General features: G+C 45.9%; 1 protein-coding gene across 1 annotated transcript in view; it reads right to left on the reverse strand.

Annotated features, from left to right (window-relative positions):
* The window catches only part of LOC137367179 (dynein axonemal heavy chain 8-like), a 2062041-nt gene that overhangs the window by 1991803 nt on the left and 44335 nt on the right, over nucleotides 1–25903 (reverse strand). Inside the window, exon 4 of the mRNA XM_068028615.1 lies at nucleotides 8258–8342. Within this exon, the coding sequence (XP_067884716.1) occupies nucleotides 8258–8342 (85 nt within the window). The remainder of the gene's footprint in view (nucleotides 1–8257; nucleotides 8343–25903) is intronic.

Below are 25903 nucleotides of genomic sequence, written 5' to 3' on the forward strand. Positions count from 1 at the left end.
ACCCCTGCTACTGCATTTTCCCTGGAAAGTCTGCCCAAACTGCTGTTCAACATCACCTCACAAGAACTGTTCTAGGAAGGTCCCAGAGGTAACCGTCTATACATATTTGGACGCCAAACCAGAAAAGGACTTCTGACATCTTTTCATATCTTCTCTTTTTTCTTCAAGAGTTAGGAAGTATTTTGGCCAATGTATTCTTTTTTTGTTTATTTTTTGTATTAGAATGATGAAGGCAGCAGGCGCAACGGAACACCACCACTTGTATGCTCCCCTCCAAGACATTCACCATGCTGACTTGGAAATATATTGCCATTCTTTCATCGTCACTGTGTCATAATCCTGGAGCACCAATCCTGCGGTACCCCAACAGTCGCATCCTGCCAATCCAAATATGACCCATTTATTCCTACTCTCTGTTTTCTGTCCGTTAACCAGTTCTCAATCCATGCCAGTATATTCTCCCCAATCCCATGTGCTCTAATTTTGTTTACTAACATCTTGTGTGCGACCTCATCAAAAGCTTTCTGAAAATATAAATATACCACAGCCATCAGCTCCCCCTTATCTATTCTGCTAGCTACATCCTCAAAAAACTCCAACAGGTTTGTTCAACATGATTTCCCTTTCATAAATCCATGTTGACACTGCCCAATCCTACCATTATTTTCTAAGTGTCCTGTTATCACATCCTTTGTTATAAATTCTAGCATTTTCCCTATGACTGATGTGAGGCCAACAGGTCTGTAGTTTCCTGTTTCCTCTCTCCCTCCTTTCTTAAATGGTGGTTTACATTTGCTACCTTCCAATCTGCAGGAAACATTCCAGAGTCTATAGAATTTTGAAAAATGACCACCAATGTATCTACAATCTCTACAGCCACCTCTTTCAACACTCTGGAATGTAGATCATCAAGTCCAGCGGATTTATCTACTTTAAGTCCCATTAATTTCTCTACTACTATCTTTTACAAATATTAATATCTTGCAGTTCCTTGTTTACACGAATCCCTTGATTCTGCATTATTTCTGGGAAGGTTTTAGTATTTTCCTCCGTGAAGACAGACACAAAGTAATTGTTTAGTTTCTCTGTAATTTCCTCATTCCCCACTATAAATTCTCCTGACTCCACCTTTAATGGACCCACATTTGTCTTTGCTAATCTTTTCCTTTTTACACACGTATCGTAGCTTTTACAGTCCATTTTTATATTTCCCGCTAATTTACTCTCATATATTCTTATTCTTATATTCTATTTTCCCTTTCTTAAACTTTTTCTCTTGGTCCTCCTTTGCAGAATTGTAAAATGCTCCCATTCCTCAGACTTACTTTTTTTTGGGCAACTTTGTACAACTCTTCCTTAGCTCCAATACCATCCTTGATTTCTTTTGTTAACCACAGTTGGAGCACTTTTCTTGTTGGGCATTTGTGTATTTTAGTTGTAAACTATGTATTAGTTCTTTAAATGGCAGACATTGCTTGTCTACCGTCATACCTTTTAACATAGTTTCCCAATCGATCATAGCCAATTTGCCCTCAAATCTTCATAGTTTTCTTTGCATAGACTTAGGACCCTAGTTTTCCTAATGGCTCCTTTACAAGAAGATTATTAATTAGCCCTTTTCATTGCACAATACTAGATCTAAAATAGCCCATTCTTCAGTTGGTTCCTCAACGTACTGCTCTAGGAAACCATCTCGCATACATTCCAAGAATTCGTCCTCCACGACATTAGTACTAACAAGGTTTACCCAGTCTATATGTAGATTGAAACCCCCCATAATTACTGTATTACCCTTCTTACATGCACCTCTAATTTCCTGATTTATACTATAATCTACATTACCACTGCTGTTTGGTGGCCTATAAACAACTCTTCCGACCAATGTCTTCTGCCCTTGCTGTGTCTTAGTTCCACCCAAACTAATTCTACGTCTTGACCTTTAGAACAAAGGTCATCTCTCACTACAGTACTAATGCCCTCTTTAATTAACAGAGCTACCCCACCACCTTTTCCCAGCTTCCTGTCCTTCCTGAATGTCATGTACCCTTGGATATTAAGCTCCCAGCTTTGGTTTCCTTGTAGCCACTTCCCTGTAATGACTATCAGGTCATACATATGAATTACTATTTGAGCTGACAATTCATCTGCTTTATTGTGAATGCTGCGGGCATTCAGATACAGAGCCTTAATTCAGTTTTTTTTTTACTGCTTTTGTAAACACTGGCCTTATCTGCTGGCAAACTCTTAAGTTGTGCCTCAGGCTTTCGAGCAGAGAGATCCACCATTGACATGCTGTTCTCCCTTCGCCAGCTACAGGAGAAATGCAGCGAACAACAGATGCCCCTCTACGTTGCTCTCATAGATCTCACCAAAGCCTTTGACCTCATCAGCGGACGTGGTCTCTTCAGGCTACTAGCAAAGATTGGATATCCACCAAAGCTATTAAGTATCATCACCTCATTCCATGACGATATGACAGGCACAATTCAGCATAGCGGTGCCTCATCAGACCCCTTTCCTATCCTGTGTGGCGTGAAACAGGGCTGTGTTTTCGCACCTACACTGTTTGGGATCTTCTTCTCACTGCTGCTCTCACATGCGTTCAAGTCTTCAGAAGAAGGAATTTTCCTCCACACAAGATCAGGTGGCAGGTTGTTCAACCCTGCCCGTCTAAGAGCGAAGACCCAAGTACGGAACGTCCTCATCAGGGAACCCCTCTTTGCTGATGATGCTGCATTAACATCTCACACTGAAGAATGCCTGCAGAGACTCATCGACAGGATTGCAGGTGCCTGCAACGAATTTGGCCTAACCATCAGGCTCAACTATCACCAATAACCTGTCTCTCGATGCAGATATCAACAAACGCATGGGAAAGGCGTCCGCTGCTATGTCCAGACGGGCCAAGAGAGTGTGGGAAAATGGCGCACTGACAAGGAACACAAAAGTCCAAGTGTTTCAAGCCTGTGTCCTCAGTATCTTGCTCTACGGCAGTGAGGCCTGGACAACGTATGCCAGCCAAGAGCGAATTCTCAACTCATTCCATCTTCGCTGCCTCCGGATAATCCTTGGCATCAGGTGGCAGGATTGTATCTCCAATGCAGAAGTCCTTGAGGCGGTCAACATCCCCACCATATACATCCTACTGAGCCAGCAGCGCTTGAGATGGCTTGGCCATGTGAGCCGCATGGAAGATGGTAGGATCCCCAAGGACGCAGTGTACAACGAGCTCGTCACTGGCATCAGATCCACCGGCTGTCCATGTCTCCGCTTTAAAGACGTCTACAAATGCGACATGAAGTCCTGTGACACTGACCACAAGTCGTGGGAGTCAGTTGCCAGTGATTGCCAGAGCTGGCGGACAGCCATAAAGGCAGGGCTAAAAAGAATGGTGAATCGAAGAGACTTAGCAGTTGGCAGGAAAAAAGACAGAAGTGCAAGGAGAGAGCCAATTGTGTAACAGCCCCGACAACCAATTTTATCTGTAGCGCCTGTGGAAGAGTCTGTCACTCTAGAATTGGCCCCTTTTAGCCACTCCAGGTGCTGCTCCACAAACCACTGACCACCTCTAGGCGCTGACCCATTGTCTCGCGAGGCCAAAGAAGAACAACTCTTAAGTTGGCAATCACTATCCCTTCCTGCCATACTCTGATCGTCATTACCTTTATTGCTACCTTGATCTATTGTCTTGTCATTTCCCTTGAATTTATTCAATAGTCTCCTAAATAATCCCTTCTCCCTCTATTTAGTTTAAAGCCCTCTCAACTTCCCTAGTTATACAACTCGCTGGAACAATGGTCGCAGCACGGTTCCAGGAAGTTCGTCCCAATGGTACAACCTCCACTTTCCCTAGTACTGTTGCCAGTGCCCCACGAAACAGAACCCACTTCTCCCACACCAGTCTCTGAGCCACGCATTTATCTCTATAATCTTATTTGCCCTATTCCAGTTTGCTCGTGGCTCAGGTAGTCATCCAGAGGTTATTACCTTTGAGGTTCTGCCTTTTAATTTAGTGCCTAGCTTCTCATAGTCCCTATGCAGAACCTCTTTCCTAATCTTACGGATCTCATTGGTACCTACGTAGACCATGACCACAGATCTTCCCCCTCCCACTGCAAATTCCTCTCCAGCCCTGAGCAGATGTCCTGAACACTGACAATGGGCAGGCAACACAGCCTTCTGGATTCTCACTCTCAGCTGCACAGAACAGTGTCTATCCCCCTGACTATACAATCTCCTCCTACCACTACATTCCTTTTATCTCCCCCGACTTGAAGGCTTCCTGTACCATAGTGCCATGGTCGGTCTGCTCATCCACACTATAGCCCTCGCTCTTGTCCATATAAGCTGCAAGAACATCGAACTTGTTGCTCAATTGCAAGGGCTGAGGCTTCTCCATTCCCACTTTTGTGATCCCCTTACCTGCTTGACTCGAAGTCAAACCCTCCTGTCCCTGACCAGTGACGAAATCAAAAGATCTTATCAAAGGGGTGTGACTGCCTTCTGAAACAAAGTGTCCAGGTAATTTTTCCCCTCCCTGATATATCGAAATGTCAGCAGCTCAACCTCAAGCTCTTGACACAGACACTACAGACGTGGTTGCCATGGATTTCTGTGGCATCCAGGGGCTCCCACATACTGCAGCCGCGACACATCACTGTCCTGCCATCTTTATTTCGACAATTAAATTAAAAATTTATTTTTCTTAATTAATTTATAGTTCCCCTCTTCACCGAGCTTCCTCACTGAGCTTGTTCTTCTTACAGAAGAGAGGCTTAGAAGAGATTTGATAGAGGTGCTCAAAATCATGAGGGGTCTGGACAAAGCAGATAGGGAGAAACTGTTCCCGTTGACAGAAGGGTTGAGAACCAGAGGACACCGATTCAAGGCAACTGGCAAAAGAACAAAAAACCTCTTTACACCTCCTTAGAGCTGGATATCTATGTTCAACGCCACTGTCCTGTGGAGCAGCATGTGGCTCCTGGTAAGGCTCTTGTTGCTCCTGGTACTGTTAGTATTGCTGGTGCTGCTTCTCTTGTTCCTCATCAGAGCTGCAAGGCAGAGATGCATAAGCTGCTTCCATGCCACAGTGAAAGCTAATGGCAAGGAAGTGCCAATCAAGGTGAATGAAGTCCAATACAGGTGAACAGACTTCCAAGGAGTTGGAAATCACCTGTCAAACAGTAAAAGCATTCTCTCAGAAAAAGTTCTGTGACTGCAAGACTTTCACCTAGGCATGGTTGCAGATAATCAGTTTCACTGTTTGAAGACTTTCCGGCCTATCGATTTCACTGAACAAGCACACCGTGCTGTAGTCTCACCTGGTTAAACCTGGCGAGTTTCACACAGCTCAGGAAATCCGAGCATTGGGTGTTAAAGTCATGATACTGAATTAAATACTCAGGTAAATGTCTCTTTGAATACACTAATTACTTACCTTACAATTCCACAAGTTGTTTTTATTCATTCATGGGATGTGGACGTCGCTGGCCAGGCCAGCATTTATTGCCCATCCCTAATTGCCCTTGAGAAGGTGGTGGTGGGCTGCCTTCTTGAACTTCTGCAGTCCACATGGGGTAGGTACACCCACAGTGCTGTTAGGAAGGGAGTTCCAAAATTTTGACCCAGCGACACTAAAGGAATGGCGATATAGTTCCAAGTCAGGATGGTGTGTGACTTGGAGGGGAACTTGCAGGTGATGGTGTTCCTATGCATTTGCTGCCCTTGTCCTTCTAGTTGGTGGAGGTCGTGGGTTTGGAAGGTGCTGTCTAAGGAGCCTTGTGCATTGCTGCAGTGCATCTTGTAGATGGTACACACTGCTGCCACTGTGCATCGGTGGTGGAGAGAGTGAATGTTTGTGGATGGGGTGTCAATCAAGCGGGCTGCTTTGTCCTGGATGGTGTCGAGCTTCTTGACTGTTGTTGGAGCTGCACCCATCCAGGCAAGTGGAGAGTATTCCATCACACTCCTGACTTGTGCCTTGGAGATGGTGGACAGGCTTTGGAGAGTCAGGTGAGTTACTCACCGCACGATTCCTAGCCTCTGACCTGCTCTTGTAGCCACGGTATTTATATGGCTACTCCAGTTCAGTTTCTGGTCAATGGTAGCCCCTAGTATGTTGATAGTGAGGGATTCAGCGATGGTAATGTCATTGAATGTCAAGGGGAGATGGTTAGATTCTCTCTTGTTGGAGATGGTCATTGTCTAGCACTTGTGTGGTGCAAATATCTCTAGCCACTTATCAGCCCAAGCCTGGATATTGCCCAGATCTTGCTGCATTTCTACACGGACTGCTTCAGTATCTGACGAGTCACGAATGATTCACTACTTCAGTATCTGAGGAGTCACGTATGGTTTACTACTTCAGTATCTGTGGAGTCACAAAGTGTTCCTCTCTAGCCTGCAAGCCCACCAGGTTAAACCCAGAAGTGCATGGGAACAGATACGTGGGAATGCTCCTCAACAGTCAAAGTTTCAAGGGTGAAAAACTTGTGCAGGGGGCAGGGGAGTTGCATCCTGCTTCTGCATCGTTGCCAATGATGGGGGGACAGGGGGATAGTGTGGTCAGGAAGTTATGGTGAATCATGATCATGATAGGCCAGGACTGAGAATCACCTCCCAATCGTCGAGGTGACTTGGGTTAGCATTCCTGCTCCTTCTCGTCCAACAGCAGTTTAAAGGGAAGGACATTTTTGAAAATTATCTTGGCCTCTTCTCACCAGTCAACTTCTGTCACTATGGTTCAGCTGCCCCTTTCCTGCCCGTTGGAGCATGGAGGGTTGAAAACAAGGCTATTTATTCAGTGAACAAGTGGTAAATCTATGGACAAGGGAACGATCCTCTAGCAAAAGGTTTAACCAGCATTATATTCTTCACCGCTTTAAAAACTGTCCTTCTTGTTGTAGCCTGCACTTTGTCTGAATTAGTGAAAAACTCTTCCAAGGTTTAAGATGTGAAGCATGGCCAGGAACTTCCTCACAGCTGCTCCCACTCTCACTTCACCAGAAGTGTAGCCTGAAGCCCCATTTATAGGAACATAGGACTTAGGAGCAGGAGTAGGCCATTCAGCCCTTCAAACCTGCTCTGCCATGCTAGTCTCCCCCACAAGAGGAAGCATCCTCCTGGTATCCACTCTATAAAGTCCCTCCTTATACGTTTCAATAAAATCACTTCTCATTCTTCTAAACTCCAATGGGTATAGGGCCAACCTTTCTTCATAAGATAAGCCCTTCATTCCTGGAATTAGTCAGGTGAACCTTCTCTGAACTGCTTCTAATGCAATTATATGCTTTTGCAAATAAGGAGACCAAAACTGTACACAGTACTCCACATGTGAAAGGGATCAAAGGATATGGGGGGAAAGCGGAAACAGGTTATGGAGTTGGATGATCAGCCATGATCATAATGAATGGCGGAGCAGGCTCAAAGTCCGAATGGCCTACTCCTGCTCCTATTTTCTATGTTTCTATGTTTTACTTCAGCTATTGAAAGTAGTAAAAAAAAGGGCAGAAATACCCACCTGTTCCTACTTACCAATCAGCTGCCTCCACCTGCAACGCATCACTTTCTAAACTATGACGTCAGTCATGGAACTGTCTCGCTGTCCCTGTGAGAGTATGTGAGAATATAGCTCTTTTAAGCCGCTGGAACTCCTGTTCGCCAGTGCCCATCTCCTCGCAGGTCCGCCTTGGTCTCGCTTCAATTGGCCCTTGATTGTTATAAATCAGCCTCCATCTCACCCACCATCTGACCAGCGTAAGATGGGGATTGGGCGTCACGATGTCAAGGACCCGACCCAACGTCTTCGTCCGCCATTTTTCGGCTCGGCCACCTCGGAGGACACCCGATTTCAGAAGGTAAAATCCTAGGCTATGTATTAAACCCATAACTGCTTTAATTCTTTCCTATTTTTCTTTGTTCACCTATTAAATATACATTTATAGTTTCCAGTTTGGACAAAATGATAACCCATCCTTTGCATTTACAGATGCTGATGGATGCACTGTGCTTTTACTGTATTTTTTTAGTTTAATTATTGTAGCCAAGGTATTTAGGGTATTGGATCAGCAAGCCAGCAGCAATTTCCATCATGTTTTAAATTGTAATAAAAACAAAAAGTGCTGGAAATACTCAGCAGGTTCGGCAGTAACAGTGGAGAGAGAAACAGAGTTGTTATGCTTATTGTGTGCTTATTAGCGAGAATACGCTTCCACATTAATCATGTTTTATTTACTCTTAACCTACAATTAAGTTTTACCGATTATTGGTGGGTCAGTTTCTTGGTAAAAGAACACGATTGATTTTCTGCCTCCTTTTGAAAAGAAATCATCATAAGCTTGCAGCTGTCAAAACAAATATTAATGATTAATTTATTTTTCAAGTCACAAATGTATCTCACAAAAATACATTTCATTACACTAGAGCGAGAACTAGAAGCTTAGAGCGAGAACAAACAGAGTTGTTATCTCTGGGTTGTTGCCCGTGCCACGTGCTAGCGAAGTGAGGAATAGGGAGAGAGAGGAGTTGAACACGTGGCTGCAGGGATGGTGTAGGAGGGAGGGTTTTGGTTTCCTGGATAATTGGGGCTCTTTCTGGGGTAGGTGGGACCTCTACAAACAGGATGGTCTTCACCTGAACCAGAGGGGTACCAATATCCTGGGGGGGAGATTTGTTAGTGCTCTTCGGGAGGGTTTAAACTAAATCAGCAGGGGAATGGGAACCTAAATTGTAGTTCCAGTGTACAGGCTGTTGAGAGTAGTGAGGTAGGGGATAAGGTTACAGGGACGCAAGAGGGCATTGGCAAGCAAGAACTTGGTTTAAAGTGTGTCTACTTCAACGCCAGGAGCATCCGGAATAAGGTGGGTGAGCTTGCAGCATGGGTTGGTACCTGGGATCCTGATGTTGTGGCCATTTCAGAGACATGGGTAGAGCAGGGGCAGGAATGGATGTTGCAGGTTCCGGGATTTAGATGTTTCAGTAAGAACAGAGAAGAGGATAAAAGAGGGGGGGGTGTGGCATTGTTAATCAAGGAAAGTATTACAGCGGCAGAAAGGACGTTTGAGGACTCGTCTACTGAGGTAGTATGGGCCGAGGTTAGAAACAGGAGAGGAGAGGTCACCCTGTTGGGAGTTTTCTATAGACCTCCGAATAGTTCCAGAGATGTAGAGGAAAGGATAGCGAAGATGATTCTCGACAGGAGCGAGAGTAACAGGGTAGTGGTTATGGGGGACTTCAACTTTCCAAATATTGACTGGAAATACTATAGTTCGAGTACTTTAGATGGGTCTGTTTTTGTCCAGTGTGTGCAGGAGGGTTTTCTGACACAGTGTGTGGACAGGCCAACCAGGGGCGATGCCACATTGGATTTGGTACTGGGTAATGAACCCGGCCAGGTGTTAGATTTAGATGTAGGTGAGCACTTTGGTGATAGTGATCACAATTCGGTTAGGTTTACCTTAGCGATGGGCAGGGACAGGTATATACCGCAGGGCAAGAATTATAGCTGGGGGAAAGGAAATTATGACGCGATTAGGCAAGATTTAGGATGTGTAGGATGGGGAAGGAAACTGCAGGGGATGGGCACAAACGAAATGTGGAGCTTATTCAAGGAGCAGCTAATACGTGTCCTTGATAAGTATGTACCTGTCAGGCAGGGAGGAAGTTGTCGAGCGAGGGAGCCGTGGTTTACTCAAGAAGTTGAAGCGCTTGTCAAGAGGAAGAGGGCGGCTTATGTTAGGATGAGACGTGAAGGCTCAGTTAGGGCGCTTGAGAGTTACAAGCTAGCCAGGAAGGATCTAAAGGGAGGGCTAAGCAGAGCAAGGAGAGGACACGAGAAGTCATTGGCGGATAGGATCAAAGAAAACCCTAAGGCTTTCGATAGGTATATCAGGTATAAAAGAATGATAAGAGTTAGAACAGGGCCAATCAAGGATAGTAGTGGGAAGTTGTGTGCGGAATCAGAGGAGATAGGGGAAGCGTTAAATGAATATTTTTCGTCAGTATTTACAGTAGAGAAAGAAAATGTTGCCGAGGAGATTACTGAGATAATCCCATCTAGCCTAGTAGGTTGTGAGATTCACAAGGAGGAGGTGTTAGCAATTTTGGAAAGAGTGAAAATAGATAAGTCCCCTGGGCCAGATGGGATTTATCCTAGGATTCTCTGGGAAGCCAGGGAGGAGATTGCAGAGCCGTTGTTGTTGATCTTTATGTCGTCATTGTCGACAGGAGTAGTGCCGGAAGACTGGAGGATAGCAAATGTTGTCCCCTTGTTCAAGAAGGGGAGTAGAGACAGCCCTGGTAATTATAGACCTGTGAGCCTTACTTCGGTTGTGGGTAAAATGTTGGAAAAGGTTATAAGAGATAGGATTTATAAGCATCTTGAAAAGAATAAGTTCATTTGCGATAGTCAGCACGGTTTTGTGAAAGGTAGGTCGTGCCTCACAAACCTTATTGAGTTTTACGAGAAGGTGACCAAACAGGTGGATGAGGGTAAAGCCGTGGATGTGGTGTATATGGATTTCAGTAAGGCGTTTGATAAGGTTCCCCACGGTAGGCTATTGCAGAAAATACGGAAGCATGGGGTTGAAGGTGATTTAGAGCTTTGGATCAGACATTGGCTAGCTGAAAGAAGACAGAGGGTGGTGGTTGATGGCAAATGTTCATCCTGGAGTTTAGTTACTAGTGGTGTACCGCAAGGTTCTGTTTTGGGGCCACTGCTGTTTGTCATTTTTATAAATGACCTGGATGAGGGTGTAGAAGGGTGGGTTAGTAAATTTGTGGATGACACGAAGGTCGGTGGAGTTGTGGATAGTGTCGAAGGGTGTTGTAGGGTACAGAGGGACATAGATAGGCTGCAGAGCTGGGCTGAGAGATGGCAAATGGAGTTTAATGCGGAGAAGTGTGAGGTGATTCACTTTGGAAGGAGTAACAGCAATGCAGAGTACTGGGCTAATGGGAAGATTCTTGGTAGTGTAGATGAGCAGAGAGATCTTGGTGTCCAGGTACATAAATCCCTGAAAGTTGCTACCCAGGTTAATAGGGCTGTTAAGAAGGCATATGGTGTGTTAGCTTTTATTAGTAGGGGGATCGAGTTTCGGAGCCACGAGGTCATGATGCAGCTGTACAAAACTCTGGTGAGGCCGCACCTTGAGTATTGCGTGCAGTTCTGGTCACCGCATTATAGGAAGGATGTGGAAGCTTTGGAAAGGGTGCAGAGGAGATTTACTAGGATGTTGCCTGGTATGGAAGGAAGTTCTTACGAGGAAAGGCTGAGGGACTTGGGGTTGTTTTCGTTGGAGAGAAGGAGGAGGAGAGGTGACTTAATAGAGACATACAAGATAATCAGAGGGTTTGATAGGGTGGATAGTGAGAGTCTTTTTCCTCGGATGATGATGGCAAACACGAGGGGACATAGCTTTAAGTTGAGGGGTGAAAGATATAGGACAGATGTCAGAGGTAGTTTCTTTACGCAGAGAGTAGTAGGGGCGTGGAACGCCCTGCCTGCAACAGTAGTAGACTCGCCAACTTTAAGGGCATTTAAGTGGTCATTGGATAGACAGATGGATGAAAATGGAATAGTGTAGGTCAGATGGTCGGCGCAACATCGAGGGCCGAAGGGCCTGTACTGTGCTGTAATGTTCTAATTCTACTTCTAATTCTAATACACTACTTCATGAAGCTTGTCATTAAAATAAATAAAACAGCACTGACCCACATCATCTTCCCACTTGATTTTTAATTATTACAACTTTTCCACTCAATTCTCTCCTGCAATCAAATCTGGAATCATTAACAAGATTATCAAAACTCCCACAGTGTTGCTCACAGATAGTTTGAAATCTGGACAACAGTTTGTAATGATTAACTACTCACCTGGCTTGTCACTTTAAGGGCACTGTACTAAAGAGGTAAATGCAGGTAACTGGAGCTATTTAGAATCCACTACAGACAAAAGACAGTTAAAAATGATTGCAAGTTTCAGGTTTTAGATTAATGATTGTCCCTCCATCTCTTTTTAAGATTATTATGGCATCCGCATCATAAGGTCTCAATTATGAGAATGCGCCAGAGGCAAGGGAACTAAAATTTGGTGCGGGGCTATTCAGGGGTAGGTCTGGGACATGGCTCAACTTCCATTGAGCCTTTCCCAAATCCTGTGGTTAGAGGCACTGTCATATTACAGATAGGTGCCCACACCATTTCTGAAGGAACTGCAGCACCCTCTTGAAGTGGGATTTTGCTGTGGTATCTCACTGCAGCAAAGCTGGCCTGAGATAGCACAATAAAAGCAATTATTAAACTGAGCACTTTCTATTTTTGCCACTTCCAGAAATGCAATTGCCAAATCCAACCTTAAATGGTCCTGAAGAACTTTAAACACCTAAGACACCTGTATGTCATAACCCGACTACTCATTTGTAACTACCCCCTCCACAGCCAGAACTTCTGAGGGGTGAGAAAAGGAGTAGAGACTTGGCAAAATTGGGATCTACCAAAATGTATTTTCCGGTCATGCAAAAAGCACGCCATTTGTGGCCCTGGGGCAAGGAATTCCCGGATCAGAAGTTTAATATCACTGAAAGATCCCCCTTTGAGTTGCTCATGGTGAGTTAATGGGGTTAAGATACTACAGAAATGTTTTGTGTGTCGATGAAGTGCATATCATAGTGAAAGAATGTGCAATGGTAGGGATGCAGTAGGTCATGTTGGAGTTGGACACAACTTTGGTAAGGCCACAGCTGGAGTACTGTGTGCAGTTCTGGTCGCCACATTATAGGAAGGATGTGATTGCACTGGAGGGTTTGCAGAGGCGATTCACCAGGATGTTGCCTGGGATGGAACATTTAAACTATGTAGAGAGGTTGGATAGGCTTGGGTTGTTTTCGCTGGAGCAGAGAAGACTGAGGGGTGACCTGATCGAGGTGCACAAGATTATGAGGGGCATGGACAGGGTGGACAGGGAGCAGCTGTTCCACTTAGTCGAAGGGTCAGTTACGAGGGGACACAAGTTTAAGGTGAGGAACAGGAGGTTTAAGGGGGATTTGAGGAAGAACTTTTTTTACCCAGAGGGTGGTGATGGTCTGGAATACACTGCCTGGGAGGGTGGTAGAGGCAGGTTGCCTCATATCCTTTAAAAAGTACCTGAAGGAGCACTTGGCACGTCATAACATTCAAGGCGATGGGCCAAGTGCTGGCAAATGGGATGAGGTAGACAGGTCAGGTGTCTTTAATGCATTGGTGCAGACTCGATGGGCCGAAGTGCCTCTTCTGCACTGTATTATTCTGTGATTCTGTGGGACTTTGTAAAAGATTTTCCCAGAGGATGAATGAAGTTTGTGTATTTGGTTCATTCCCAGAATTCAACTGAAAGGTAGAGATTTCGCAATCCTATTGGAGCACTAAAAGTGCAATTCTGGCAAGGGGTCTGAAAAGGAGTAGAACCTGGATCCACCACATTTTCTCACCGTCATCCTTTTTCTTCAACCAAGATTTCTCCTGTCCATTCCAATTCTCACATTTCTGCTCTTACCCCTTCTCCACTTACCTCCCAGCCCTCCAGCTTCCACATTTAACAAATCATCCTCCATCATTTCCACCACCTCCAGTATGATGACACCACCAAACACATCTTTCCCTACTCACCCCTTTCAGCATCCAAAAGTAACTATTGCAGGCCACACACTGGTGCACTCTTCTATCATCCCCTCCCTTTCCCGTGGCACCATCCCATGCAAGTGTCGGAGAATGCAATGACAAGCCTTTATCAAAGAACAAAGAACAATACAGCACAGGAACAGGCCATTCGGCCCTCCAAGACTGCGCCTGTCCAAACTAAAACCTTCTGCACTTCCGGGGACCGTATCTCTCTATTTCCATCCTATTCATGTATTTGTCAAGATGCCTCTTAAACCTCGTTATCGTACCTGCTTCCACCACCACCCCCAGCAGCAAGTTCCAGGAACTCACCACCTTCTGTGTAAAGAACTTGCCTTGCACATCCCCTCTAAACTTTGCCCCTCGCACCTGAAACCTATGTCCCCTAGTAACTGACTCTTCGACACTGGGAAAAAGCTTCTGACTATCCACTCTGTCCATGCCACTCATAACTTTGTAAGCCTTGATCATGTCGCCCCGCCACCTCCGTCGTTCCAGTGAAAACAATCCGAGTTTATCCAACCTCTCCTCATAGCGAATGCCCTCCAGACCAGGCAACATCCTGGTAGACCTCTTCTGCACCCTTTCCAAAGCCTCCACGTCCTTCTGGTAGTGTGGCGACCAGAATTGCATGCAATATTCTAAGTGTGGCCTAACTAAGGTTCTGTACAGCTGCAGCATGACTTGCCAATTTTTATACTCTATGCCCCGACCAATGAAGGTAAGCATGCCGTATGCCTTCTTGACTACCTTATCCACCTGCGTTGCCACTTTCAGTGACCCGTGGACCTGTACACCCAGATCTCTCTGCCTGTCAATACTCCTAGGGGTTCTGCCATTTACTGTACACTTCCCACCTGTATTAGATCTTCCAAAATGCATTACCTCACACTTGTCCGGATTAAACTCCATCTGCCATTTCTCCACCCAAGTTTCCAACCGATTATATCCTGCTGTATCCTCTGACAATCCTCATCACTATCCGCAACTCCACCAACCTTTGTGTCGGCCGCAAACTTACTAATCAGACCTGCTACATTTTCCTCCAAGTCATTTATATGTACTACAAACAGCAAAGGTCCCAGCACTAATCCCTGCGGAACACCACTAATCACAGCCCTCCATTCAGAAAAGCACCCTTTCACTGCCACCCTCTGTCTTCTATGACTGAGCCACAGTTCTGTATCCATCTTGCCAACTCACCTCTGATCCCGTGTGACTTCACTTTTTGTACCAGTCTGCCATGAGGGACCTTATCAAAGGCTTTACTGAAGTCCATATAGTCAACAGCCACTGCCCTTACTTCATCAATCATCTTCGTCACTTCCTCAAAAAACTCAATCAAGTTAGTGAGACACGACCTCCCCTTCACAAAACCATGCTGCCTCTCGCTAATAAGTTCATTTGTTTCCAAATGGGAGTAAATCCTGTCCCAAAGAATCCTCTCTAATAATTTCCCTACCACTGACAGAAGGCTCACCGGCCTATAACTTCCTGGATTATCCTTGCTACCCTTCTGAAACAAAGGAACAACATTGGCTATTCTCCAGTCCTCTGGGACTTCACCTGCAGCCAATGAGGATATAAAGATTTCTGTCAAGGCCCCAGCAATTTCTTCCCTTGCCTCCCTCAGTATTCCGGGGTAGATCCCATCAGGCCCTGGGGACTTATCTACCTTAATGCTTTGCAAGACGCCCAACACCTCCTCCTTTTTGATGACATGACCCAGATTATCTACACTCCCTTCCCCAGACTCATCATCCACCAAGTTCTTCCCTTTGGTGAATACTGATGCAAAGTACTCATTTAGCACCTCGCCCATTTCCTCTGGCTCCACACATAGATTCCCTCCTCTGTCCTTGAGTGGGCCAACCGTTTCCCTGGTTCCCCTCTTGCTCTTTCTATATGGATAAAAAGCCTTGGGATTTTCCTTAATCCTGTTTGCCAATGACTTTTCATGACCCCTTTTCGCCCTCCTGAATCCTTGCTTAAGTTCCTTCCTACTGTCTTTATATTCCTCAAGGGATTCGTCTGTTCCTCGCCTTCCAGCCCTTACGAATGCTTCCTTTTTCTTTTTGACTAAGCTCACAATATCCCTCGTTATCCAAGCTTCCCGAAACTTGCAAAACTTATCCTTCTTCCTCACAGGAAAACATGCTGGTCATGGATTCTAATCAACTGACGTTTGAAAGACTCCCACATGTCAGATGTTGATTTACCCTCAAACAGCCGCCCCCAATCTAAATTCTTCAGTTCCTGCCTAATATTGTTATAATTCGCCTTCCCCCAATTTAGCACCTTGACCCGAGGACTACTCTTATCCTTATCCACAAGTACCTTAAAACTTACGGAATTATGGTCACTGTTCTCGAAATTCTCCGCGACTGAAACATCGACCACTTGGCCCGGCTCATTCCCCAATACCAGGTCCAGTACGACCCCATTCCTAGTTGGACTATATACATATTGTTTCAAGAAGCCCTCCTGGATTCTCCTTAAAAAATCTGCCCCATCCAAGCCCCTTGCACTAAGTGAGTCCCAATCAATATAGGGGAAGGTAAAATCACCCACCACTACAACCCTGTTACCTTTACATCTTTCCAAAATCTGTCTGCATATCTGCTCCTCTACCTCCCGCTGGCTGTTGGGAGGCCTGTAGTAAACCCCCAACATCGTGACTGCACCCTTCCTATTCCTGAGCTCCACCCATATTGCCTCTCTGCATGACCCCTCCGAGGTGTCCTCCCGCAGTACAGCTGAGATATTCTCCTTAACCAGTAATGCAATTCCCCCACCCCTTTTACAACCCCTCTATCCCGCTTGAAGCTTCTAAATCCCAGAACATTTAGCTGCCAATCCTATCCTTCTCTCAACCAAGTCTCTGTAATAGCAACAACATCATAGTTCCAAGTACTAATCCAAGCTCTCAGTTCTTCTGCCTTACCTGTTATACTTCTTGCATTGAAACAAATGCACTTCAGACCACCAGTCCCGCTGTGCTCAGCAATATCTCCCTGCCTGCTCTTCCTCTCAGTCTTACTGTCCTTATTCACTAGTTCCCCCTCATTTATTTCACCCGCTATCCTGCTGCTCTGGTTCCCACCCCACTGCTGCACTAGTTTAAACCCTCCCAAGTGACGCTAGCAAACCTCGCAGCCAGGATATTTGTGCCCCTCCAGTTTAAATGCAACTCGTCCTTCTTGTACAGGTACCACCTGACCCTGAAGAGATCCCAATGATCCAGATATATGAAACCCTCCCTCCTGCACCAGCTGCTCAGCCACGTGTTTAGCTGCACCATCTTCCTATTTCTAGCCTCACTGGCACGTGGCACAGGAAGTAATCCCGAGATTACAACCCTAGAGGTCCTGTCTTTTAACTTTCTACCTAACTCCCTAAACTCCCCCTGCAGGACCTCGTCACTCTTCCTGCCTATGTCGTTGTTATCGATGTGTACCACAACCTCTGGCTGTTCACCCTTCCCGTTCAGAATGCCCCCTGTCCGTTCAGAAACATCCTTGACCCTGGCACCAGGGAGGCAACATACCATCCTGGAGTATCTTTCACGTCCACAGAAGCGCCTATCTGTGCCTCTGACTATAGAGTCCCCTATATCATCACTCTCTATATGAACAAGGGTGACCGCAGTGACTGCAACAACTACTGTGGAATCTCCCTGCTCAGCATAGTGGGGAAAGTCTTCGCTCGAGTCACTTTAAACAGGTTCCAGAAACTGGCTGAGCGCATCTACCCTGAGGCACAGTGTGGCTTTCGAGCAGAAAGCTCCACCATTGACATGCTGTTCTCCCTTTGCCAGCGACAGGAGAAATGCCACGAACAACAGATGCCCCTCTGCATTGCTTTCATTGATCGCACCAAAGCCTTTGACTTAGTCAGCAAACAAAATGAGTATGAAAACAATATGAAAGGCAGAATTCAGCATCGCGGTGCCTCATCAGACCCCTTTCCTATCCTGAGTGGTGTGAAACAGGGCTGTGTTCTCACACCTACACTGTTTGGGATCTTCTTCCCCCTGCTGCTCGCACATGCGTTCAAGTCTTCAGAAGAAGGAATTTTCCTCCACACAAGATCAGATGGCAGATTGTTCAACCTTGCCCGTCTTAGAGCGAAGACCAAAGTACGGAAAGTCCTCATCAGGGAACTCCGCTTTGCTGATGATGCTACATTAACATCTCACACTGAAGAGTGTCTGCAGAGACTCATCGACAGGATTGCGGCTCCCTGCAACGAATTTGGCCTAACCATCAGCCTCAAGAAAATGAACATCATGGGACAGGAAGTCAGAAATGCTCCATCCATCAATATAGGCGACCACACTCTGGAAGTGGTTCAAGAGTTCACCGACCTAGGCTCAACTATCACCAGTAACCTGGCTCTCGATGCAGAAATCAACAAGCACATGGGAAAGGCTTCCACTGCTATGTCCAGACTGGCCAAGAGAGCGTGGGGAAATGGCACACTGACACGGAACACAAAAGTCCAAGTGTATCAAGCCTGTGTCCTCAGTACCTTGCTCTGCAGCAGCGAGGCCTGGACAATGTATGTCAGCCAAGAGCGACATCTCAATTCATTCCATCTTCGCTGCCTCCGGAGAATCTTTGGCATCAGGTGGCAGGACCGTATCTCCAACACAGAAGACCTCGAGGCGGCCAACATCCCCAGCATATACACCCTACTGAGCCAGCGATGCTTGAGATGGCTTGGCCATGTGAGCCGCAGAGAAGATAGCAGGATCCCCAAGGACACATTGTGCAGCGAGCTCGTCACTGGTATCAGACCCACCGGCCGTCCATGTCTCCACTTTAAAGACAGCTGCAAATGCGACATGAAGTCCTGTGACATTGATCACAAGTCGTGGGAGTCAGTTGCCAGTGATCGCCAGAGCTGGCGGGCAGCCACAAATGCGGGGCTAAAGTGTGGCGAGTCAAAGAGACTTAGCAGTTGGCAGGAAAAAGTCAGAAGCGCACGGGGAGAGCCAACTGTGTAACAGCCCCGACAACCAATTTTATCTGCAGCACCTGTGGAAGAGTCTGTCACTCTAGAATTTGCCTTTATAGCCACTCCAGGCGCTGCTTCACAAACCACTGACCAGCTCCAGGCACTTACCCATTGTCTCTCGAGACAAGGAAGCCAAAGAATAACTATTGCTCTTCTGCGCTTTGTCCCTCCCTGCTGAACAACAGTGCCAGCCGTGGTGCCACTGCTCTGGCGGCTGCTGCTGTTTTCCCCTGATAGGCCATCCCCCCCAAACAGTATCCAAAACGGTATACTGAGTATAGCCACAGGGGATTCCTGCACTGACTGCCTGCCCCTTCTAGCGGTCACCCATCTATCTGCCTGCACGTTGGATGTAACCACTTCTCTAAAACTCCTGTCTATGACGCTTTCTGCCACCTGCATGCTTCTTAGTGCATCCAGTTGCTGCTCCAACCGATCCATGCAGTCTGTGAGGAGCTGCAACTGGGTCCACTTCCTGCAGATGTAGTCGTCCGGAACGCTGGAAGCGTCACGGACCTCCCACATCTCACAGGTGAAGCACTTTACCCCTCTAACTGACACTTCTAGCACTAATTAACCTCCTCCCTTCTCACCATCCAGGGCCCCAGACACTCCTTCTAGATTAAACAGTGATTTACTTGTACTCCTTTCAATGTAAATGTACTGCATTCGTTGCTCACAATGCAGTGTCCTTTGCATTATGGAAACCAAATATAGATTAGGTTATCGCTTTGCAGAACACCTCCTTTCAGTCCACAAGCATTACAGTTGCCTGTCATTTTAATTCTCCGCTCCACTCCTAATCTGACCTTTCTGTCCTCGGCCTCTTACAATGTTCCAATGAAGCTTAACCTAAGTTCAAGGAACAGCACCCCATCTTTCACCTAAGCACTTTACAGCTTCCGAACTCAACACTGAGTTCAACAATTTCAAATCGCAGCCTCTGCTCCCTTTTTTTGGGCAGTCACTGTTGGTGGTGATTCCACTTTCCCATTTAAACATTCTTTACGTGTCGCATTCCCATCTCTTTCTAACTTTGAATGTGTGGTCACCTCCGTCAGCACAATTCTGGAAGTCACAATGATGCAGTATCTGATGGCCAATACCACAATATCCAGTGCAGCACAAGCAGCTTCCATCAAAGGTCTGAGTGCTGCTTTGGAAACTAACTGCTGCCATCTTGGCTTTCGATACAACTGTCTAAAGGAGCTTCCAAGGGCCTTGAAGCTGTCCATCATCTGTAAATACATAGTCATAATTTGTAATGTGTGCACAGAAGTCATGGTAAGGAGAAAAGTATAGTGCAGGTGCCAGCTCACTAGTTGGTCAAATCGCACATTAGTTCTTCTCCAACATACCAGTAGGATTGCCAAGGCACTGCCCCGGGAGAGTGGCAGTGGCTCCATGGAACATGACCTGCTTTTCTCTCTCAGAATGAGCATTCCTGCTCCCACCACTGCTACTCTGCTAGTGCCCTTGGTCACCGGTCAGCTTCCAAGCCCAGGTTGCTGCAGCCCAGTCCAAATTGGTGTAGTCTGAAGTCAGGCATTCTGGACCCAGAGCTGCTTGAGGCCACCCTCCACGACCATCTGCAGTATCTTCAACTGGACTTCAGCAGCTTTCCACACTGCAGCCTCTGAGGAAGAATGTCGTAGCAGCACTAGGAAAGGCAAAGGCACACAGAAGATAAATGCAAGGGGAATTAATTTATTTTTGTTTGCATTATGTGCTGATTGAATTTATTTATTTGGATTGGAATGTGGATTTTCTGGTAATTTTTATTTTGGTGTTGTTGGAAAGAGGATGATGTGATGGTCAGTGATAGAGAAAATGTAAGCAGCGAGGGACTGTTGGTGAATAGGAGGAACGGTTGAGATAACTGATATCGCTCATTAACTCTCTCACATACAGCCCAGACACAAAGTGGCTGTTTATGTGTCGCCTTCATCTTCCTGCTGCTTCACATCCTGCTGTACTTTCTCTTCCTTCTCCATTTCTTCTTCCTCATCCTCATGCTGCTGCTCCTCAGCTTCTTGTCCAATAGCTGATGGTATACTGGTCAGATGGCACAGCATGCAGAATACTACCACAAATCTTGATGCCAGCTCAGCTAAGTATTGCAGAGTTCCTCCAGTGCGGACCAAGCTGAGAAAATGTTGCTCGTGGACACCAATGGTGTGCTCTATAATAATCCTTGTGGCAGCATGGCTCTCATTGTAGGCTTGCTGTGCATGTGGGTTCCAGAATGGCATCATGAGCCATATTATGAGGACATAAACCTTGTCGTCAAGTCTATAACTTGCTGTGGTAGTTTAAATAGAGATGGCACAGAGGACCGCCGCAAAATGAAAGAATTGTGACTACTTTGCCTACACAATGAGCTTCCTATAGTTGCATATCAAGTACACATTCAAGGAGTGGAATTCCTTTCAATTCAGGAAAATGGCAGAGTTTAAATATGGCGCACGCAAGGCAATGACAACAGGGAAACCTACGATCGTGCAAATCTGCATACTCGTTCCTCTTGCTAGTCCCTGACAAAAGAGAATAAACTGATGTTGTCTCTCTGTTCATATTAAGGCCTCAGTGACGTCTCTTATGCAGCTCTATGATGGTGGGGACTGCAGGCAGATGCCAAGATAGATCCACCACTCGGCACTTCTGGCTGAAGATGTTTGCACAGGCTTCAGCCTTGTCTTTTTTACAAAGTGAGGAGACTCCCCCATCATTGCAGATGGGGATGTTCAATGAACCTCCTCCTCTAGTTAGTTGTTTAATTGTCCTCCAGCATTCACGACTGGATGTGGCAGGACTGCAAAGCTTTGACCTGATCTGTTGATCGTGGGCTTGCTTAGCTCTGTAGCATGCAGCTTCTGCTATTTAGTATGCATGTAATCGTGTGTTGTAGCTTCACCAGGTTGGAACCTAATTTTTGGTACAGCTGTTGCTGCTCCTGGCATGCTCTACTACACTTCCGATTGAACTAGGGTTGGTTCCATCGCTTGTTGGTTATGGTAAGGTGAGGAATATACTGGACCCTGAGATTACAAATCGTTCTGGAATACAATTCTATGGGGCGAAAACCAGAACAGGCTACTGAGTTGGATGATCAGCCATGATCATAATGAATGGCGGTGCAGTCTCAAAGGGCCGAATGACCTACTCCTGCTCCTATTTTCTATCTTTCTATGTTAATTCTGCTGCTGCAGATGGCTCACATGGTCTCTTGGATGACCAGTTTCGAGCTGTCAGATCTGTTCTGAATCTTTCCGATTTAACACCGTTTCGGTGCCACAAAACATGATAGAGCATATCCTCCATGTGACTTTGTTTCCACAGGGCCTGTGCAGTGATCACTCCTACCAATACTGTCATAGGAACATAGGAGCAGGAGTAGGCCATTCAGCCCATCGAGCCTGCCCTGCCATTCAATACTATCATGGCTGATCATCCACTTCAATGTTTTTTTCCCACACTATCCTCATATCCCCATATGTCATTGATATTTAGAAACGTCAATCTCTGTTTTAAAAATGCTCAAATGCTGACTTTTCACAGCCCTCTGGGGTAGAGAATTCCAAAGATTCACAACCCTCTGAGTAAAGAAATTTCTCCTCATCTCTTGTTCTAAGTGGCTTCCCCCTTATTTTGAAATTGTGCCCTTTGGTTCTAGACGCCCAACCATGGGAAACATCATACCTGCATCTACCCTGTCTATCCCTTTAAGTATTTTGTAGGTTTCAATGAGATCACCTCTCATTCTTCGAAACTCTAGAGAATAAAGGCCCAATTTCCCCAATCTCTCTTCATAGGACAGTCCCGCCATCCCGAGAACAAGTCTGGTGAACCTTTGTTGTGCTCCCTCTATGGCAATAATATCCTTCCTAAGGTAAGGGGGACAAAAACTGCACACAGTACTCCAGATGCTAACCAAGGTTCTATACTCCTGTACTCAAATCCTCTTGTGATAAAGTCTAACACACCATTAGTCTTCTTAATTGCTTGCTGCACCTGCATGTTAGCTTTCAGTGACTTACTGACAAGGACACCCAGGCCCCTTTGTACATCTACACTTTCTAATCTCTTACCATTTAAGAAATACCCTGCACATCTGTTCCTCCTACCAAAGTGGATAACCTCACAGTTTTCCACATTATATTCCGTCTGCCACGTTCTTGCCCACTTACCATGTCTGTCCAAATCCCCATGAAGCCACTTTGCATCTTCCTCACAACACACATTCCCACCTACTTTTGTGTCATCTGCGAACTTGGAAATATTACATTTGGTCCCCACATCCAAATCATTCACATATTTATTGTGAACAGCTGGGGCCCAAGCACTGATCCCGCTAGTCACAGCCTGCCAACACGAGAATGACCCTCATGGACAGATGCATTTGCAACATGTAAATTGGTGAGGACAAGGAATATAATGTGAAAAAATGTGAGTTTATCCACTTTGGTAGGAGGAACAGATGTGCAGAGTACTTCTTAAATGGAAAGAGATTAGAAAGCATAGATGTACAAAAGGGACATGGGAGTCCTTGTCAATAAGTCACTGAAAGCTAACATGCAGGTGCAGCAAGCAATTAAGAAGGACAATTTGCACACAGCAATCTCCCACAAACAGCAATGATATATATAATCATACAATCTGTTTTAATGATGCTGATTGAAGGATAGATATTGACCAGGAAACTAGAATGAACACCCCTCTACTTCAAAAGAGTGCCCTGCTGTCTTTTATGTCCACCTGGGAAGGAAGGCAAAGCCTTGGTTTAACATCTCATCTGAAAAACAGCACCTCCCAGTGTAGAACTCCTTGACTACTGCACTGGAGTATCAGTTTTTGGACTCAAGTCTCAAGAGAGGGAGTTGAACCCACAAACTTCTGACTCAAAGGCAAGAGTGCAACCACTCCTTGCAAGCCAACATCTATCTCCAAGACACAGATGAACAAAGCCTCCACATCCACACAATTCATGGGTTCCAATTTCTGTTCCGATCCCAGCATCATTACAGGTTTCCCAATGGGAATCTTCTATGCCTACATACCAAGAAGAGAAGGACCCAGTGATGAATGCCAGGCAGTTCAAGCAATCCAAGAGATGGTCCATGCCCTCCTGGGGCATTTTGCATACCCATAGCTGCAGACATAGTTCCACCAAAGGTTGCTCTTCCCAAAGAATGCTAAGTCAGTAGACCTCTGATATTGTTTCTAAGATATGTAAATGCTTAGCTGTTAAGTTGGATAGTTATTCAGAAAGACCCAACTGCAGCATGTAATGCTATACTTTGTATTGCATGAAAGAAGGCATGGAAGGACTGGCCACATCTAACATATCAACCAGATTTAAAGGCATATCTACTTGGCAAAAATCATGGGGATTGGTCTTTCCAGTATCTGTTAGCTGACATGTAAATATGGAATTGTGCCATCTACTGCAAGACCTTCTGCAACAGCCACAACCGTGCTGCAAAGGGCTCTGCACATGTCGGGACTGAAATGACGAGGTGGAGCATAAACGTGACAGTATATGCTTGCATGGATGCTACAATGCTAAGCTTTGGAGATGGTGTTATGCAAAACTACTCTCTTCACAAACATCTTATGCACCATTCCCATTAAAGACCACTGTTCAATATTGGTACAAATGGACCATTTCGAACTCAAAATGGCAGCTGGGGTCCTATATGTCATGGTACCCCAATTTACATATTACATATGGCCTCATGCCTAAAACAGACAGGCACTCCAGCCACCCATTTCAGAATCCTACCCAAAATGATTGCAGCTGATGTGTCAGCATAAATGGGACAGGAAGCGACTAGACACCTTAACAGACTGCCTTGCTTGTGCCAAGCAGAGACATTTAAATTTGGCCCTGTTCTCTCTTCCTCCAATTCTCCCTTTCACCCTCACTTCAAATTGATAATCTTTTCTTCCTTAATTCAAATTGGTATTTATCTTCCCCACGCCCCCACTAAAGTTGGCACTATTATCCCCTCACCTCTCATTTCATGAAGGCAAGCACTCTTTTCCTCCTTAAGGCTACTTAACTCAAGTTGGCATTGTTCTCCCCCGCATAGTTCAGGCTGTCACTCCTTTCTCTCTCTCCCCAGGTAGTGCTTACGCTCCTCTCACTAAACACCAGCACTCTCCCACTTCCCTTCTCAGTAAATTCTGGGAATTCCTTCCTCCCCTCAAAAGCACAACTGCCAATTTCTGCCTCTTTGCAGCTTGGCTTCAATTTTCTCCTTGGTTCCAACCGGCAAGACAGACCCAGCAGAGGTCAGTGGTATACAGTCGGGAGGGAGTTACCCTGGGAGTCCACAACATTGACTCCGGACACCATGAAGTCTCATGGCATCAGGTCAAACATGGGCAAGGAAACCTCCTGTTGATCATCACCTACCGCTCCCCCCACCACTCTCTTAGCTAATGAATCAGTACTCCTTCATGTTGAACAGCATTAGGAGGAAGCACTGAGGGTGGTAAGGACGCAGAATGTACTCCGGGTGGGAAACTTCAATGTCCATCACCAAGAGTGGCTCGGTTGTACCACTACTGACCGAGCTGGCCGAGTACTAAAGGACATAGCAGCTAGACTGGGCATGTGGCAGGTGGTGAGGGAACCAACAAGAGGGAAAAATATACTTGACCTCGTCCTCACCAATCTGCCTACCGCAAATGCATCTGTCCATTAACAGTAATGGTAGGAGTGACCAACGCACAGCCCTTTTGGAGACAAAGTTTCGTCTTCACATTGAGGATACCCTCCATCGTGCTCTGTGGCATTACCACCGTGCTAAATGGGATAGATTTCTAACAGATCTAGCAATGCAAAACTGTGGGCCATCAGCCGCAGCAGAAATGTACTCAACCACAATCTGAAACCTTACGGCCCAGCATATCCTCCATACTACCATGACCATCAATCCAGGGGAACCAACCCTGGTCCAATGAAGAGTGCAGGAGGGCATGCCAGGAGCAGCACCAAGCACACCTCAAAATGAGGCATCAACCTGGTGAAGCTACTACTCAGGACTATCTGCATGCCAAACAGCATAAGCAGCATGCGATAGACAGAGCTAAGTGATCCCGTAAACAATGGATCAGATCTAAGCTCTGTAGTCCCGCCACAACCAGTTATGAATGGCGGTGGACAATTAAACAACTAACTCGAGGAGGTGGCTCCACAAATATCCCCACCCTCAATGATGGGGGA

The sequence above is a fragment of the Heterodontus francisci genome, chromosome 3 (assembly GCF_036365525.1).
Source record: "Heterodontus francisci isolate sHetFra1 chromosome 3, sHetFra1.hap1, whole genome shotgun sequence".
NCBI classification, from domain to species: domain Eukaryota; kingdom Metazoa; phylum Chordata; class Chondrichthyes; order Heterodontiformes; family Heterodontidae; genus Heterodontus; species Heterodontus francisci.